The following is an 18,773-nucleotide window of genomic DNA, read 5'->3' as shown; positions in this document are numbered from 1 at the left end:
CTGGAGTTATGATTTTTAGAAATTTCACAATACATCAGGTTTCATGCTTGATATCCTTTTTTTTTCCCCCCCCCCCCCCCCCCCCGGTTTTAGTATTTTCACTTTTATACCATTTAAACCTCTGTTGTAGGTAAAGGGAAAGGAAACCGACAGGTGTATGCAATATATTTGTTGAAGTGTTTCTTTCTGAAAGTTTCTCCAGTGTGAGACAATATATAGCTAGAAATGCTTAGAGTCAGCTTATAAGTAAGTAAGTAACCTAAACTTGTTGACGGTAGGTTCCTGTATATTGAAATGTTACTTGGCAGATTTGAAGCATTAAGAAAATGAAGCTTGTTTCTGGGAAGAGTGCTACACGTGTTCAGTGTTTGTAACAGTAGAGTTAGGCTACTGGGTATTTTTGAGAGGCTGAGTACACCCACTGCTAGCAGTTTCAGTGGAACTGAGTGGTGCTGAAGCCTTCTTCATCTTTTGGAACTTCCTGGGTGTTAATTCTCAGAAGAAAGGATCCGGTACGACCCATTCCGGTGCAGTTCTCATATTGCTGGTTCTAGCTGCAGATCACCTCTTTCAGTGCTACTCGTGACTTTTCAGATTCCACCAAAGAAACAGCCGAGTGAGGAATGATACTGCTCTGCTCTTTCTGCTTTTGCCTACCTTAGAGGACCTCTGAGTTATCACCCTCTCAGAAACCTTCCCATTTTTAACAGTTGAATTTTAAAAACTGCAGTGAAATGCTCAGCAGAGACAGCAGCAATAAATACAAAGAAGAAAGCTTTTTTAGTAAAGGAGGTTTTCCATAAGAAGACATTGACTGCTGAGATGTTGTGTGTCAAATGAAGTCTTCCATAGCCAGGCTGGACCCAGAGTTTTTATTGTGTATGAGGAGAAGGATCTGGCAAAAGCTGGAGAAAGGATTACAGTAGAGAAGACAAGCTTTGCCTGAAGTGCCATCAGGAGCACATGTTTACTTCTGATCCTGAAATAATTCTGTTGACAGTATATGGTTCATATCCTGATCTTTCCTTATCATTTTTTGTTTCTGGTAGCTAGTGGTCATGGTTAACATTTCCTAACGCGCTGTCTTTATGTTAATCTTATGATGTTTCTTAAAAAACATATCTAATTCTTAAGATCAAAACTAATTCGTCTCGCATCTATTGACAAGCAGTGGTAACTGCTTATGTTCCACCACTTCGTAACAGATGACCAAAATGAGGGGGTTTATATCTGTTCTTATACAGGTATTTGCAGTTTCTGATTTTCAACCTGCAGTCCCAATTTTTTACTATGAATGCTGTATCCATAGTGTGTCTGTCTTTTGGGGCTTTTAGAGTTCTTTTTTCTTTTTTTCTTTTTCTCCTTCTCGCGCTCTCTTTCTCTCTCGCGCTCTCTTTCTCTCTCGCGCTCTCTTTCTCTGCAAGTAAAATTTTGCATCTCGTTTTTGCAGGACCCAGCTAGGATTCTGAACACAAATAGCAGCAGCAGTAGTAGTAACAGTTTTTCAAAGACCCACAAGTTAACAAAGGAGCACAAGGAAAAAACTTCTAAAGACTCAAAAGAACATAAAAGTGCCTTTAAAGAACCTTCCAGGGAACACAATAAATCTTCCAAAGAATCCTCTAAGAAACCCAAAGAAAACAAACCACTAAAAGGTGAAAAAATAGTTCCTAAGATGGCCTTCAAGGAACCCAAGCCCGTGTCCAAGGAGCCAAAATCTGAAAACACCCCCATCCTTACCATAACAGCTGGGCAGCAGCAAGAAAAGAAGGCCCCCACAAAAAGGCCCTCTGTTCTGGACTCTGATGAACCCACTGCAAAAAAAAGAAAAAAAAGTGGCTCAGATTTGTTATTTAAAAGTTTTTCTAGCACCCCACCACTGATTCTTACTTGTTCAGCTGACAAAAAACAGACAAAGGATAGATCTCAACTCAAGGTGGGGAGAGTCAAAATTGAAAATGATGCACTGGAAAAGAAAACGCCTACTCTGCCACCATTTGATGATATTGTAGATCCCAATGATTCTGACGTGGAGGAAAACATGTCCAAATCTGAAGTAAGTGGTGTTTGGTTTTGCTTCCTGCGTGTTGAGTATTCCCAGTCTGTGAGATTGTGCACCATATTTGTGTTTTCCCATTCCTTTCTTCTGTCTACTGGCAGATTGTTCAAACTGAAGGATGACTGCCTGCTGTTCAAACTTATACATATTCTAGCTGAATTGTATTGCCTACTCAAGTCTAGTCAATTTATAAATCTGTCAACATTGTGATGAATGAGCAGATGGGAGATGGCTATAAATAATACTGCTCTTTTGATCTTGTTCTTTTGAATTTCATGCTTCTTGTGAGAGAAAAGGAGATTGATTTAAATGCTTGTATTTGACACCCTAAGTCTTTGTGTTCAGGTGTTAGAGATTTCAGTAAATTCAGGAAAGGGTTGCTGTAAGTCAGAGTGTTATTTGTTATTTTTCTAATGAAAAGGGCAGTTCTGTGCCAGTTTTGTAGAGGAGGAGGAGTTGCTAGAATCCTTGCTTTGGTGAGGAGTATCTATCCAAAGTAACAGGCTTACCCAAGAAGAAAGACTGGTTTTATGGAACTCTTGCTTTCCTGAAAATATTTGTGTATCATACCTGTTCATCTGTTTCAAGCATAATTTTTTGTTGATTAGGATTTTGATTCTTGTCCTAGCAGACTTAAGTTTCCAGAAACATCTTTTATAGAGAAATGAGTAGAGAAGGCAAAGGGTGGTAAGAGAAGGCTTGTTTGGTGCCTTTATTTGTGCTTATGGCTAGAGGTAGTGTGCATGGTAGAGAGGAAGTCTTCCCAGCTGTACGTATTCAATTCTCTCATTTTTCTGCTTTTCATTGTGTGCCTGTGTTATTGCTATCAGCTTCATAGCCCTGCTTGCCCTCTCTGGAACAGACAATAAATACCTTGCTGTGGGGAGGTGTTAACATTAGGTTTTTACTTCATAGAAACCTGGCAGGCGGGAGAAAGTAATTTATTTCTGAAGTGACCTTTTAATGACTGGTCCCTTAGGGCATGCAAAGGCTGTAAAATTTAGAAAGTATAGAATAGGACAGGCTCTACTTTACAGCATGACACTGATGATACTGTGTTTGGGGTGGCATTGTTGTTCTGCCTTAGAACGTATTAATTTGTCTTTAAACCTGAAAATATTCACACTTGTCAGCCTTAGTGTGAATTAATTTTTAATGTCTTCAAAAGAAGTTATTCTTCTATTTTAATTTATGTCAGTACCCTTAAGACTTTCTACTTACTGTCAGTGAAGCTGGCTAATTAGCATTGATTGTGCTTTCAGATTTCCTGTTCATTCAAATAGGTGCCATATAATGGCACATACACTTTTACGGGCAGCAGCAATTCTCCATTTTAATTCAAAAGACAAAAAAACTGAGAGGAGCAACTGCAATGTAACTGGAATTTTACAGATGCAGGCACTACAGAGGTGTGTGCTGCATAGCAACTTGCAGATAACTGATATGTGAAGGATACGATAGATGCTTAAAACTGATCCTTTTTAGTTGTTGACATGTGCTTACCTCTCAGTTGCCTTGCAGCTTCTTGGCCATTACCAATGGTATAATGGGTACACCCCTGTGTTTTTCATGGGATGACAGAAATCCAGTTGCACTGCTGGTCATGCAGGTTGACCTGCAGGACCTAATGGGTGCCTTAATTCTGCACTAAGCAAGAAAGAAGATTCAGGTTTTCTAGTTCTGTGAGCCAGTGTTACTGAGAGGGTAAACTACCTGAGTCCACTCAAAGAGAAGCAGATCCTGCTGGTCAGGGCTCTGGTGTCTTTTAATGTTGATGTCCTGGATCATGGAACAGATAGGTCTTCAGTGGGAGGGCCAGTGTGGTCCACATCTGTGTTGATGAAAAGGATGTCTGCCACTTTGGGACTGTGCTCATTAATAAATCAGGCTGAGTATGGCACCATGTAAGTGACTAGATACTATTTAGAAAGTCAATAATGTACTGATTTTTAGAAAAAAAAATCTAGAAAACACAGAATAATTCCTTAAGATGACTGGATTCACACCATTGTTAGTGCTGTGGGAGAAAGAGCTGGGTAGCCTGGTTAATGAGTGTCTACAGCATTTCACAAAGAGTTGTTCCTTCTACGCTTCATTAGTTTTAACCAGGGAGCCTAACAAAAGGTGACCGAGCAGTGTAAGAGACGTAATTCTCTATGTTGGAAAAAGTAGTTTGAGCTTTCTGTATGTGTTGGTGTGTTTCTAAGCATTTCAGGAAAAGGGAGTAGATTTTACAGCTAGGTCCATGAAGGGTATATCCTATGTTTATAGACATACAAAGAAAAAAAAAATCAAGGGTTGCAATGTTACATAGAGAGTAATGGAACTGAAAATATGATAATGCTTTTGTTATACGGGAATAGTTATTTCAGATCTGTTAATGATTCATGATATTTACCAACATAGTTGCCTGAAGCTGGGAAGACACTTCTTCAGTGGCATATTCTAGCATAATAATATGCTATAAAATTCAGTCAAATGTTATTTCTTACTGCTATAGTTGCAATGGGGGGTATCGTAGCATTGATGAACAAAGATTGTACCATTGTTTAGGAGTATATTCAGTGGTAAAGTATCCAGGATTTATTCCTAAAGTGGCTTTAAAAAAGCAAAATCACGAAACCCAACTCAGCAAATTTGGGTTAGATATAACAAATCAGATTACAAATCAATACCTAAAAGAAAATTGTTAGGATACCACAAAAATATTAACTTTGAGTCAAGTGTATTTCTTCTTGTTTAAGTTACATTTATGACATAGTGCCAACCTAATACTCTGTGAATGGTTGTAATAAAATTATGAATAACTTTGCTAAGAATTTTGTGAGGACAATATTGTCTTCACTCCAGGGAGTAAGAGACATTATCATTCTCAAACTCACATGTCTCAAAATGATGACTGTTCACTTTCTTGGTATTAGCTTATATGCATAACTATGCATATCAGATACGATAATAGTGTAATAAAAGGTGTAACATAACAGAGCTGTCTGTAACTGCTCTGTGGCTAAGGTTGTATTCATCAAGAATTATTCTAGTCATACTTTTATAATTTACAGAAAGTTCAGTTTGTCAGTAGGTGCACAAAAATGAGTAGGTTTTTTGTGCATTTCTTCAAAAAAAAAAAAAAGGGGGGGGAGGGTAGAGATCTCTATTTCAGTGGTGCTGGAGGTGTCTTCCCTTGGTAAATGTTCATTGCTTCTGAATTTTGCCCATTAACTGATTTTTTTATAATATGCGAGAAGCAAGTTAAGAAGTAGGACATCAGCAAATAGTGCTGGAATTTTCTCTGAAAATCTTAACAAGCTGCATAGCAGAAGTTAAGATGAACTCGTACTGCCTTTATCAAACATATTCACCAGAAGCTAGAACTTCCTGCAAAAGTCAGGTTCTTCCCATTGCTGGTCACACTAAAGATTGTTTTCAAGAGCTAGGAGTAGTCTGTGATTGGTTCTTAATTGCAAAGGCTGGGTTTGGGTTTTTAAATTAAAGATGATATTCTGGGAAGTCCTCATGGTAGAGGAAGCTGACAAGCGTCATTAAACAGAGGTCCTGTTTCACTGGGTAGGTGCTACAGGAAGGTAATGCTGCTGCTCCACTGGTTTCTTCAGCCCCTGTTCAGTGAATCAGGTTGGGTTGGTGTGCACTTTCAGTTAATGGGTGTTAATTTCAGATGGAAAAGCAGGGTGTGCTCCATCCTTCTCAATATTGGCATCATGCTTTACCTAGTTGTGGGCAATCAGACTTGAATATTGTCCTTTGCCCTCATGAAGTTGAGGACATAGAGGAGTGGAGACATACCCCCTGAGAGAGGTGGATTCTTTTTCATGTGGTAGAGCATGGCAGCAATGGCTAATCCACTCTCTGAGCTGTCCCTTAAAATTCAGGTTTAAGAATGGGTTAACATACCATTGCCTCGGGCGTGTTTCAGAAAGCCAGACTTCTGATGTCTTCTGATGTCCTGCAGTCAATTTTAAACTGCAAGAGAGTAGATGAACAGTAGGTAAGAAGAAGAAATTTTTCACAGTGGGGGTGGTGAATCACTGACACAGGTTGCCCAGAGAGGTGGTAGATGCCCCATCCCTGGAAACATTCCAGGTCAGGTTGGACGGGGCTCTGAGCAACCTGGTTGAAGATGTCCCTGCTCATTGCAGGGGGGGGTTGGACTAGATGGCATTTGAAGGTCCCTTCAAACCCAAAGATTCTGTGGTTCTATGATACGAGCTAGCAAAGCTGTTTGGGAGCAGCATGTACTATATTCGGTTAGAAATTACGCATAAAGGCTGAGCAACTGCTTTACTTGCTTTTGTATGAAGCATGTAAAGTAGGGCATGGAGTGAAGGCATGTCAGATTTATGGTTTTATTGAGGCATAGGAATATTAGCACAGTTCACCTGGAAACTACAAAGATTTTGCCTTTAAATTCAAAGGCAAGGTGTGTTATTTCAAGAAAATTCCATCTGTTTGTTTCCTATGTGGGACAGTGCAGCAACATGATTAATGGGGGAAAAATAAGGGCTTGACCTTGATTTTGTTGCCTGTGTGATCATGAAATATGATGATGATGTTCTTGTAACATTTCTGTGAGCTGCAAACTGTTGTGTGAGATGGGGAAATACAGAGTTTCAGATCTGAGTGAGGCATTTTCCCTGGCCAGAGCTGTCCCTTCTGAGCTGTGGAGCCATCGCAGAAGGGATGCTCTGATCTTTCTTGTTTGATTATTAGCAGTTTTGCAGGGCTGGGTGGGGAGGAAAAAATGATCCATAGCTCTAAGTGAAGCTGCTACAGTAAAAAGGCACAAAGGAGATCAGGCAGATCACACATACATGTTTAGGTGTTAACAAATGTTCTCAGTTAATCTCCAGTTGCAGTTGTCTGAATGAAAGCTCTTCAAATCTGCTGTGCATGGATGCGGATTGTTGGCAGATTTTTTTAGAGAATGCATGTGGCTCTGTTGGATGAATTTCTGCTCCTGTTGTGATTATTCTGCACATGATGTGTAGTGTTTTTTCCCGTCCTGCCTGTGTACGTCCCTGAAATTTTAGCATTGCCATTAGTAAGAGCAGCAGCCTTTGGGCATGTCGAACCCTATGGAAATACAAACTGAGCAGAAATGCAGGCTAGCAAATTGTGCTAGCTCAGGGGTGAGGAGTTTCAGTTATTAAAAGCAGAGGATTCCAGTGAGTCTTTTGCCATTGGAAATAAATGCCAGCTCCTCCTTAGGAAGTCCACTACAGAGCAATGAAAATGTAGTGATGATCACATAGGCTATGGGTTTGTACTTAAATAACTGCTTGCATATCTTAAAGCAGTCTTAAAGTTACAACATGAGTACCTTCTTAAAGTATTCCATAAAATGCCACTTTGGATCTGGCACATGATTTATTAATTTGACTGTTAACAAAAGTGGAAGAATGTTTTGAAAACCCCTATGGTCTTGTAAAACCTTCAGGCCCTTGTTAGCTGAAAAATCATGCTTTCTGCCAGGGCTGGGAGCCAAAGTAAGGTCTCTTTCAGATAATATTTAAAGTTAGAAATAGCAGTGGTGAAATAGAGCTCCATGTGGAATTTTCATGTAGTTACTGAGGAAAAGAAGGGAAGCTAGGTTTTAATTGTTTTGTGGAACTGTGACTCTGTTAAGATCTTTAATGACACAAAAGAGAGTTGATGCCAATCCTTGGCTGAGGACCATGGGTTTGCAATATTCTTAGAATCTTTACTTTTTGCTTGTTATTTTAGTGTGTTGTTTCCACATTTGGTTACTTTTAGCCCAGGTGTGAATGCTGTTCTTACAACCTCACCAGCCACTCTTGTGGGGTTGTTTGCCCATAGCGGTCCCCTGTTGAGGAGGTAATTCAGTAGTCACAAAGAGGTGGGTGTCAGAGTCTCGTGTAAATACTGTGCAGTCCAGGGTGTTTCCTTCCAGGTACGTGTTCAGAGAGAAACAGTGGCCTAAGATAATCAGACCTCCTTAGAGAAATGGTAGTAGGCGCAAGTACGCTCTATGGCCATCAGCAGCTACTGTAATACAGCACCGTTCAGCTGCTAAACTAAGCCTATTTTTATTAGCTGTTACTGTGACGGGAAAAGTGCTTTGACTTCGCCCACAGAAGCTTAGGTTTGTATTAAGCCGCTCGCTCTGTGGTGAGATGAACCGTTGCTGGATGAGGAAGTGGCAAGATTGACAGGTAGTGATTTCTCTGTGGCAGCATCTCAGATGTTAAACTGAGATACTTTTATTACCACGGTGTGTTAGGAGATCGCTGGCTTACAAAAATGTGAAGTATTTAGAAATAAAACGGTGGAGAGAGACTATGTAGGTACGGTTAGATGTCCAGGTTGCAAATGTAACCTTGTGAGAGTCAGGAAATTTAGCTTTCTTGAGGCAAAGTTATGGGTATTGAGTTGTTTTGTCAATTTTAGGCAATGTCATATTTTGACCTCAGAAATAACGATCATGTGTGATTAGGCTACTAGTTCAGGCTTTGGTATTCTACTTTATTGGCAAGTGTTGGCTATATCCATTTCAGTGTGAACTACTCGCGTGGGTTAACTCAATCAATTGCATAAATGTATTTTTGCACTGGGTCCTTATTTTCTATATTGCAACTCTGGAAAATGCTATTCACCTGCTAGCCTGGAGAAAGTAAGAATTTTAACTGAGTGTGTGTGCAGTGCCAATATTTTCATTATATTCTTTCTTTTGTGGCAAAAAAAGGCTTTGTGCCTGGTCCAGTAAAGTCATGACAGTTTCATGAGGCCGACAGTCAAAATGCTAAAGATAGGATATTTTATTTTAATCATGATCAGGTGATTCATTCTTGATATGGATTTCATCGCTTTGAAGTTGCTTTATCTACTTATATACGTTATGCTGTGATCCAGAGAAATGGCTCCATATAATTAAAATAAAATCCAACACCTGTTAGTTATCAGCTGAAATAATTTGACTATGTCTACAATAGTTAGATTTATCCAAGGCGCTTATGCTCTTTTATTTTTTATGTGGAACTATCAAGTTTACAGTTGTTTTCTTTGGCAAAAATGGCATGTTTTACTCATGTACTGTTGAAGGTTTGCTGCCAAACTCCCCATGAAATTCATTAGATAATTTTAATAGTGCTTCCCATTCAGCAGCCTGTAATCTAGTGATGACTGATGTGAATTCTCCAAGACACACTGTAAATGCACAATCTAATTTTTACATTTTAAAGACTGTGTAATCCCCTGAAGTTTAATTTTTATCAGGGCTGAATAAAGGCTGCCTGAACTCATGCCTGTGTAGAATTAATGGCAATTCATTGCCTGCTGATGGGGGACTGCCGTGCAGCTCCCTGAGCTGTGGAGCCCTGGGCTTGTGCTGGTGTTGGCACTCGGTGTCAGACCGCCGGGGAATGCTGGTGGCCCTTTTGGAGTGGACAAAGGATGCTCCTGATGAACATCATGTGCCTGTCCCAAACTCGAGAGTGATAGTGCCTGTGTGTCACTGTTCTTCCAGTAGTGACATGTGCATGTAGCCCTGGTACAGGGAAGAAGGGAAAGCACATGTAGTCCAGAGGTGCTCTTTCGTGCCCTCTCAGTGGTTTCCTGTTCCCTCACGGCAACAGTGTCCACTCCTTCACTGCAAAATCAAGCTGTGCCAGGCAGCAGCTACTGTTTAGGGAAAGCCTCATGGCTGCAACTAATTCTAACAACAATTTGGGTGTTCACCCAAGGTGGCCCTACATCGCCACACCAGCAATAGAAAAACTGTCATTCACTTAAATGTCAAGAAGCGTTGGTGTGAATTTGGTTTAACTCACTGTGTCATCATTCAGTAGGACTGTCTTACTCGGCTTAGTCAATATGTTAGCACAGCTATGTTTTTGTTAGAAAAAGATGTTGCAAAATGAATTTGTGTCATACCATTTCCTACAAACAACTTCGAATAAAATGTTCAGATGTGTTGGTAATAATTCATATCAAACTTAATATTCTCTAATAAAAAAGCCTCTAAGCCGGCTTGCATCTTCCCTTGAAAATGGAAATCCTTATCTGCTGGACTGAAATGTAGCTTGGGCCTCCTCTGGCCTGGAGTACTTTAGGGGAGTTTCTTATGCTCCCCTCCGAGCAGCAATATTTCACACCGTTCCTTTCTGTTTGAGGCTGAAAACAAGGAGGTGCATAAGCCTTGGTGATCAGACTTCTTTGTTATAAAGACTGTGTGGCTATGAAGGGACCAAAGAAATTCGCTAATTTATGGTGACTTCATCCCATTGAAACGATGGTCCATGCACACATGTGTAGCACACCAGGACGGGGCTGCCAACTGTGGGACATATGTGTAGGGTTTTTCAAATTATCTTAAGACATGTTACGTATTATTGTTGTGGATGTCTTAACCTCTGTGAAGGAATTGCTTACTGTGTACTTACGGTGCTGCAAGCCACCTGGCAAAAGTGAAGGAAACGGTGTTCTGTGTTGTAGGGATTAATGTTTCAGGCAGCGGACTTAGATAAGGATAAATGGAGCTATTTGCACTTCGCTGAATCTGTTTAAATATCCACAAAACTCGTATCATCACCTCAGAGTAACGTAAGAGGAGAACGTTTAAAGGTGACTGATAATATGTACCTCGTCACCAGGAGGGCTGTGTTCTGTAGCTGAGGTTAACAGGCAGCTCTACTGGTGCCCAGCCAGCCCACAGAAAGATTATTCCTGTATCTGGGGATAATGGGTACCGGGGCAGCAGTAACTGGATTGATGGCCTCGACATTGATTACCCCAGTCAGAAAACCATTGCAAAGTTTATGGCCTTTAATGTCATTGTTGGTGAGCAGTTGTGATTAGGACAGAAGTAAATCAAATAACTTCGCTGCTTTGTGTGAGGTCATTCTAGGTATTACCTAAATAGTGGGAAGAGATTGCATATGAGTCCAACCTGTGTGTTCTTAAGGATTCAAATTATCAACAGCAAAAAATATTGTGGTTTAAACCATGACAAGAAAAGAGTAGATTTAGGCTGTGATAAGTTTAATTTCTTTCATTGTATGAGTAATCTTTTCCATTGCCCATGCTGCTTTAATGCAGTTTAATGAGTACACTGTAAGTTTATTCTGTGGATGAAAAGGACATGGTTTCAAGACAGTGCTTATTGCATTGCATCTTCCACAAGGAGAGTACATTATCACAAGTGGGTAGGAATATCAAGTAAAGAACCATGGTCTGAATATTCTGGACAACAACAGTTCAGTTGAGAAATTTCTCAGAATCAAGGCAGAGAAAGGCAGGTTCAAGGTGAAAGGAAAAAGCCACTCTTGGTGTTCTCTGTGACCTAAATTTGCTTTGGCAGAGGACCATTAGGAGAAGATAAAATTTTGTGAGTTAAATGTTACAATTTTAGCCAAAGAAAACAACTTGTAGATGTGATGGTTCAACTTGATTTATTTGTGCTGTATGCAGCCTTTCTGATCCTTTGAACACTGTAAAACTCAAGATTAGGCAGGGTTGTAGTACATGAGATCTTAATTTAGCCAATACTTTAAATAATAATAATTAGCCAATACTTTTAATAACTTAAGTTACCTGTATCAATTATATTACAAATAAATTACACTACTGTATAATGTTTTTTGAGTGAAATGTACTTTAAATATAAACAAGTATTAGATATTGTCATTTTTAAGGGAGGTTTTCCTTGTCTTTATGTTGTGTTATTAACATATTACGCCTTAAGAAACAGTTGCAAAACTCTACTACTCTAAAGCTGAGATCACACTATCAAAAATATATTTTAAGTCTTCAAAGCAGGGACAAGGAGCTTTAAATGAGTTTTATTTTTTGTAGTAATCAGTCAAAGTACATGTGTAGGCAGAGTTACAGCATGCAGATGTGTCTGCTGTAAATGGTAGAATTCAGTAAGACAACAGCAATTTGTTCTGGGTTTTTTTCTGAGAATCAGCATTGTATTGTTCTGTGTGTATATAATATGTATGAGCTTTTGTGGAAACTACTAGACAAATACAGGATAATATTAGCATAGAGCAAGTGCTTAGGAACTGTACTGACAAATGCCTCAAATATTTATAGAGAAAAATGTGTGTAGAGCATACTGTTGCTAACCATGACATCTGAAAATCATTGTTCTGTCTACAGTATCACAGGATTGGGTAAAAATTATGAAGCCTTAAAAAATAGCTTGAGGGGCTTTGTTTTGTTTAGGGACTGGAGAATTTCTTAGGGTACAACATAGCTTTTTGTATTTTTCTTGCTACAGTTTTTCAATGAAACTGTAATGTACAGAAATGAAAACTGAGATTTTCACATAATCATTTAAATCCCAGGAGTTAAGTTGAGGAAAAAAATAAATATAATGAGGCTTGCAGTAAAACTGACAAGGCCGACAAAGATGGCCTGGAAGAGCTGTACTAGATCTTGCTGTAGGCTATGGTGAAATTTTGGGCAATTTTTTTTTATTCTCTGTGATGTGAGTTCAGGAGCCAGTGGTCTGCAATAGCAAAGACAGTGCATAAGGACCCTGCTGCAGCACTTCAGAAGAAAAGCTGTCGTTTTTCATATATTTAGGTCTGTATTTACTTGATGTGTATGACCTCGACAAGATTTATGCATGGTGAAGGTTTAATGTAGGGTCATGCTGGGAGCACTCTTACAGAGTTTGAGCAACATAAGAAGAGAGGAACTGTGGTGAATTTGCAGTCTGTGAGTACCTGCTGAGAAGACGAGATCTCTAATGGTGTGGAAATCTACCATAGTGTAGAAAAACATCCATAAAAGAAGTTTTACGTGTAGTGAGATCGTTTTCCAGCTGCTTCTTTGTTAATACAAGTGCATGAATTTCTAACATCAGGACCTCATATGTGGGAGAATTTAGGTGAACAGCCTTCTTACCTTCACCAAAAGTGACAGCAAACTGTCTCTTCAGTTTCTAAACAGTGAACTGGGGCTGCATGAACATCTGGCCTTCTCAGTGCTGATAATGTAAAATAGGCCGCAGGAGAGAAAACAGGGCAAGAGGAGAGAATCGGGAAGTGTTGGCTTCCAATACAGCAGCTGTCAGGGCTGGCCAGAACAGCTACCACCTCTCTGCTACCATTGCTATTAGTCCCATCGGAGGAGAAAGTGTAGATTAGTTGAATGAAACTCTCACAGTGGCTTTAGTGTCTAGGCTGAATTTTCTAGTTTGTACCTATTACTAAAATTGAGGGTTAGACTTCAACAGCAAGGTTTTCTCCTTTGTCGGCTTATGAGAGCTTTGTGTATAGAAAGGTTCTCAAAGGGAAAGTTTAAAAATTGCCAAGTCAAACTCCCACATAACCAATATCTGAATATTTCTTGTCAGCTTAATATGGCCTTTCCACACTTGGTGGAGTACAGAGGGACAGTCACCATTCTCTCATCACGGGGCTTTCATGCCACTGAGCTTACAAGATAAGCAGTATTCTTGAAACAGGTGATTTATTTAGGATATCTTAATTTGCAGTCAGTAGGCCCCATTTTTCTGTGTGTTTGTTTTTTTTCACGTAATTCAGACTTTGAATAAAATTTAGAGCTGTTAACTTCCCCATGTTGTGCTGCTTATACTTCATTAATTCTTCACAAATCTGGATGTCTTTTCACACATTTCTGAGGAAACATGGTACAGATAATACACTTTTTAGTGCCAACTTTGAAAAACCTAAGACTTTATATAACCCTGTCTTTGCCAGAATTACCTACATGTTTAGAACAGAATTTTCATGCCTTTTGCTTGGGGCCATCTGATGAGAACTTCCATCAGTTTGCACTGTGCTTCTTTCAGTTTGTTAAGAACCATGTTCATACTCACACGACCATATGCATTTTTAGTTTATTTTACCTTTAGTTTACTCATTATTTAGTAGGCATGAAATCCATGGAAATTGTAGCATTCAGCTGCTCTACAAAAGAAACCATAATCTTCTCTGCTGTACTTACTTGCCTGCTTTATTGTGTGTCTTCCACTCTTACCAGCATGATTTCTTCATCAAAAATATTCCTACAGGCAACAGCCTTCACTAGTGCTTCATCTTTCAACTGTATTGTGCAGTGTACTGCAAACGAATTTTTTTATCCACATGTGCTAGCTCAGTCTCCTGTGCATGAGTCTTCTCCAAGTCTTATGCTAGCTTGAGTATTTCGGAGTTTTTGTTAGCAGTGTCTCAAATTTATCTTTTTATTTATAAAGCTAAGACAAAATATGTGCATAAATATAGAAGGAAAAGGATTTTCTTTCAAATGTAGACACATGTTTCAGTAGGATGGTCCCTAAAGAAATGCAAATCCTGCTTCATCCAGTGTAATTGTTCAGAGAAAACGGTTGCAATGTTTGGCTTAAGCTCTCTTCTGGATACTAATTGTTAAAGGAAGGATGTGTTTCAGATTCACAGAATCACAGACTGGTTGAGGTTAGAAGGGACCTCTGGAGGTCATCTGGTCCCAACTCTCCTGCTCAACCAGGGCCATTTAGAGCTGTTTGCCTAGGAACATGTCTAGACTTTATAAAATATCTCTAAGGAGGGAGACTTCACAGTCTCCTTCGGCAACCTGTACCCATGCTTGGTCACCCTCACAGTACAAAAGTGTCTCCTGATGTTCAGAGGGAACCTTCCATGTTTCCATTTGTGCCCATTGCCTCTTGTCCTGTCACTGGGCACCACTGAAAAGAGTCTGGCTCTGTCCTCTTTGCACCCTCCCTTCAGATGTTTATATACATTAATAAAATCCCTGAGGAATCCCAGGTCCTTTTCTCCCAAGCTGCTTTCCAGCTGGGTGATCCCCAGAATATGTTGGTGCATGGGACTGTTCTTCCCCAGATACAAGTGTTTACACTTGTTGAGTTTCATGAGGTTTCTGTTGGCCCATTTTGCCAGCCTGTCAAGGTCCCTTTGGGTGGCAGAATGACCCTCTGGCATATCAGCTACTCCTCCTGTTTTGTGTAGACAGCAAATTCTTGAAGGCATTTGCTTTCTTCCAATGTTTGGGCACTTCTCCCAGTCACCATGATGGATCAAAGATTATTGAGAATGGCTTCACAATGACATCTGCCAGCTCCTGCAGCTCATGGGTGCATCCCATCTGGGCCCATGGACTTGCTCAGGTAGCAGGTACAGAGTCAACTTAATTAACAAATAATCTAATCTCCACCAGTGATGCAGAATTTTTGTTTGAAGAAGTTACTATAAATAATTTAAGCAGCTAATTGTATCAATACCTTGGGTCATGTTCTCTGCCATATGTCTGTCTCTGCTTCCTCTCAAAAACCAATAATCTGGCATTTTCTGTTCAAATTTTACATCTCCTAAATATTAAATTTAGTTTCTTAAATGTCATCGTTATGAATAAATATCTCAATTTCTATAAGAACATAATTAATTCCACTTCCACTTGTCATGGTGTAGCCCCAGGCAGCGACTAAGCCCCACACAGCCGCTCACTCACTCCCCCATGGTGGGATGGGTGAAGGAATCAGAAAAGTGAGGAAAGTCATGGTTTGAGATAAAGGCAGTTTAATGGGTAAAGCAAAAGCTGCACACGCAAGCAAAGCAAAACAAGGAATTCATTCACCGCTCCCCATGGGCAGGCAGGTGTTCAGCCATCTCCAGGGAAGCAGCGCTCCAGCATGTGTAATAAGTTTCTTGGGAAGACAGACGCCATCACTCTGAACATCCCTCCACGCCCTCCTTCTTTGTCCCAACTTTATATACCGAGCATGACACCGTATGGTATGGAACATCCCTTTGGGCAGCCTGGGTCAGCTGTCCTGGCTGTGCCCCCTCCCAGCTCCCCGGGCACCCCCAGCCTGCTCGCTGGCAGCCCAGCACAAGGAGCTGGACTGTCCATGACTGCTCAGCAACAACTGAAAACATCAGCGTGTTATCAACAGTTTCTCATCCCAAATCCAAAACACAGCCTCACCCTAGCTTCTGTGAAGAAAATCAACTCTGTCCTGGCTGAATCCAGGTCACCACTCCGTACTCCTGTTCTTCCACCTTCCCTGTGAGCTTGCAATCTGCAAGCTAACTTTCATGGTTAAAAAGCAAGTTTTGCCCTGCCTTGGAGGCTAGTGGCTAACGTCACAGCTGAACAGGAGAGGTGGTGAGACAGAATTTGGGCAGGGTGCTGGCAGCTCAGTTCAGGCTTATGGTATCACAGACACACAAATGGCATCTTCCCTTGGCATTGGCAGATGTGGAAACTTGGTGGCTGAAGTGAATTTGTTCATCCCTTTGAGCTACAGATGTGTTGGATTACTCTACTGAAAGCTGAGGCGGTGGTCTGTGATGGGGCGCTTAAGAGACAGTAGAAGTATTCAGTACAGGACAAGGTTTGTCCTATGACACCATGTTGCTCCTCCCGGAGAAGCTAACTTTGGACAAAATGGAAGTGGAAGTAATACTCAACTATAAGCAGTTTTAAGTGTATAGACTTTTCGGTATGTATGGCACAGGGAAATGTGAATCTTTAGACTACTGTGTGTAAAAAGGGGTAATGTGTAGAAAGGCGGATATGAAATTGGATATTACTACACCACTTAAATTTCATTTCAGGAAACAATATCTAAGCCTCCTTTAAAAAAACAGTTCAGGGGAAGGCAAGAAAAGTCATTATCACCCATATACAGATGCTTTCTATTTTTTAGTGTAATTAAGGAGGTTGAAATGATGGGGCTTATTTTTAGAAGTTACATGAATGTGGACAACCATGAAATATTACAGAAACAGCTCTATTATATCCTGTGTCATAAACATGTGAGTTTGCCTGAAAACTCTTTGCAGCTCAAGAGTAAGTTGTTGTACTACTTGTAAAAACACAAGAATTTGAAAGTGACAGAAGCCAAGTGATTTAGAGCTGGTGAAAAAGGTACCTTTTTCAGGGAAAGCTTGAGCCAAAGAAAAGTCCCTCAACCAGTCCTAATAAAGGAGCCAGTGTCTCCTGTGCATTGGTGTGAGAGCACTAAAACGAAATAGACTGTCTAAGAATGCAATAAATCATATCAGGTCATTGCACTAATGAACAGTTTGGGCCCAAATTCTCATTAGTTCGTCTGCAGGAAGAGAAAGCCATTAAAATGGGAAAAGGACATACGAGAGAAGCTCTTTGCTGGTACTGTCTTAAGCTTTTTATTGTTGAAGGACATGCTTTAGCTAATTTCAGACCCATAAAAAAAAATATCTGTTTGGTGATTAGTAACCAGTGGATAAGAGCAGAAAGCCCAAGTGAATAAAGCCATAAATACCTAAGTCCTTGGGATAACAGCCTGTAAAACTGTCAAAAAGCATTGCTTAAGTGACAAAAGATAGCTTCTGGTAACTAGAAGTATCGGTGCTGTCGGCACTAATCCATATTCATATATGAAAGGCATAGTTCCTTCCAAAAAGGCAAGTCTTTTCTGTTAATAACATCCATTATTATGTTAAAAGCAGCTGTTTCCTTTGGGTGCACTGTCACCCCACATTTCTTGAAGTCAAAAAAGCTAGATTTAATTTCCAATACTTAACCAATTTTAACATTTCTGCTAATGTGTATTTCTTGGGATAAATTTTCAGATAGGGCTGTTCAAGGAAATAATGCTAATTGTTTCAAGAGGCATTAAGAACTCTTTCTAAAAGAGTGTAGGTGAACATTTGTGTTTCACTTGGATTCTTTATGGTTTGGTTTCTCAAAGTGATCCTTCTAAAGCAGAGCAAAATTTTTACCAGGAAGGTAACAGCTTTATATATATTCATATCCATTGTGATCCTGTCTTAATTTGTTAATGCTGGGAGAAAAATTTGACACAGAGGAATTTCACTGGTGTTTGCATGCCTTATAATCTGAACAAGACCGGGCCTTTTCCTTTTTCTCATATCCAGTAAACTGGTTCAAAAAGAAAGTAGTGACTTTTTAATAGTGATAAATATCTCAGCACCTCTGTGGGTTTTTTTCTTGCAGTTTTAGGACTTCTTCAAGTATTTTAAACTGAATATGATAGTCTTAGAGTGTTTGTTACTTTTTTAAAGGAACAGATTTTACAGAAGTTAAAGTTCATGTTGAAATTAATAAAGGAAAAATACAGTTAATGGAAACCTGCAGAAACCAGTTTTCAGCTAGTAATTTTTCTGCAAAAAGCAGAAAATGACAGATAAACCAGATGTTTAAGAGTAGTCTGAAGCTGGAAGACTGAAATTAATTTCCAGAATAGTGATGTCTTTAAAGTTTGCATTGACTCTTGTTCTTCATCAGAGCAGTCTGTTGTATGTTATCAGAATTATTTTACAGCTAAAAATCTTACATGGTTTTGCAGAAGTTCAGACAGTAAAAAAATACCCAAAAGTTTATTCAGAGTTATTTGATTTTTGGAGCAGTGTCAAGTGGTGCTGCAGCATCTTCCAAAAAGATCTGATGCTGTGGACCATGTAAGAATCTCTCTCGGTACTCAGAAAGGGGTTGTGTTATTGGTGGGGTTGATTCGCCTGTACACAAGCTATATACACCCATACAGTCAGGTTCAGCATTTGTATTTTGACTGCGTGTCTGTGAGAACTGTGGAACTGGTGTTGATTTGAGGAGAGCAGATGTTAATTTAGGTGTTTTTCTCAAGCATTCTGTGGCCCAAACAGGCATCTCTCATTGTGAGAAAAGGCAGTAAAAGGCTGTAAATCTGCCTGCTCATTATGAAAGGCAACAATAGATTGATTTATGGAGAAAAAGCAACTTA

The 18,773-nt window shown here is 39.8% G+C and overlaps 1 protein-coding gene across 1 annotated transcript in view; it reads left to right on the top strand.

The window, feature by feature from the left end:
• Window positions 1-1,408: 1,408 nt before the first annotated feature.
• Window positions 1,409-18,773, top strand: part of MLLT3 (myeloid/lymphoid or mixed-lineage leukemia (trithorax homolog, Drosophila); translocated to, 3) — a gene marked incomplete at its 5' end in the record, with an annotated part of 37,021 nt that continues 19,656 nt past the window's right edge. Inside the window, one exon of the mRNA XM_010290313.1 lies at window positions 1,409-2,056. Within this exon, the coding sequence (XP_010288615.1) occupies window positions 1,409-2,056 (648 nt within the window). The remainder of the gene's footprint in view (window positions 2,057-18,773) is intronic.

Source organism: Phaethon lepturus, unplaced genomic scaffold (genome assembly GCF_000687285.1).
Source record: "Phaethon lepturus isolate BGI_N335 unplaced genomic scaffold, ASM68728v1 scaffold3657, whole genome shotgun sequence".
NCBI lineage: Eukaryota > Metazoa > Chordata > Aves > Phaethontiformes > Phaethontidae > Phaethon > Phaethon lepturus.
The sequence above is the reverse complement of the archived record's forward strand: the minus strand, read 5'-3'. Positions and strand labels throughout refer to the sequence as shown.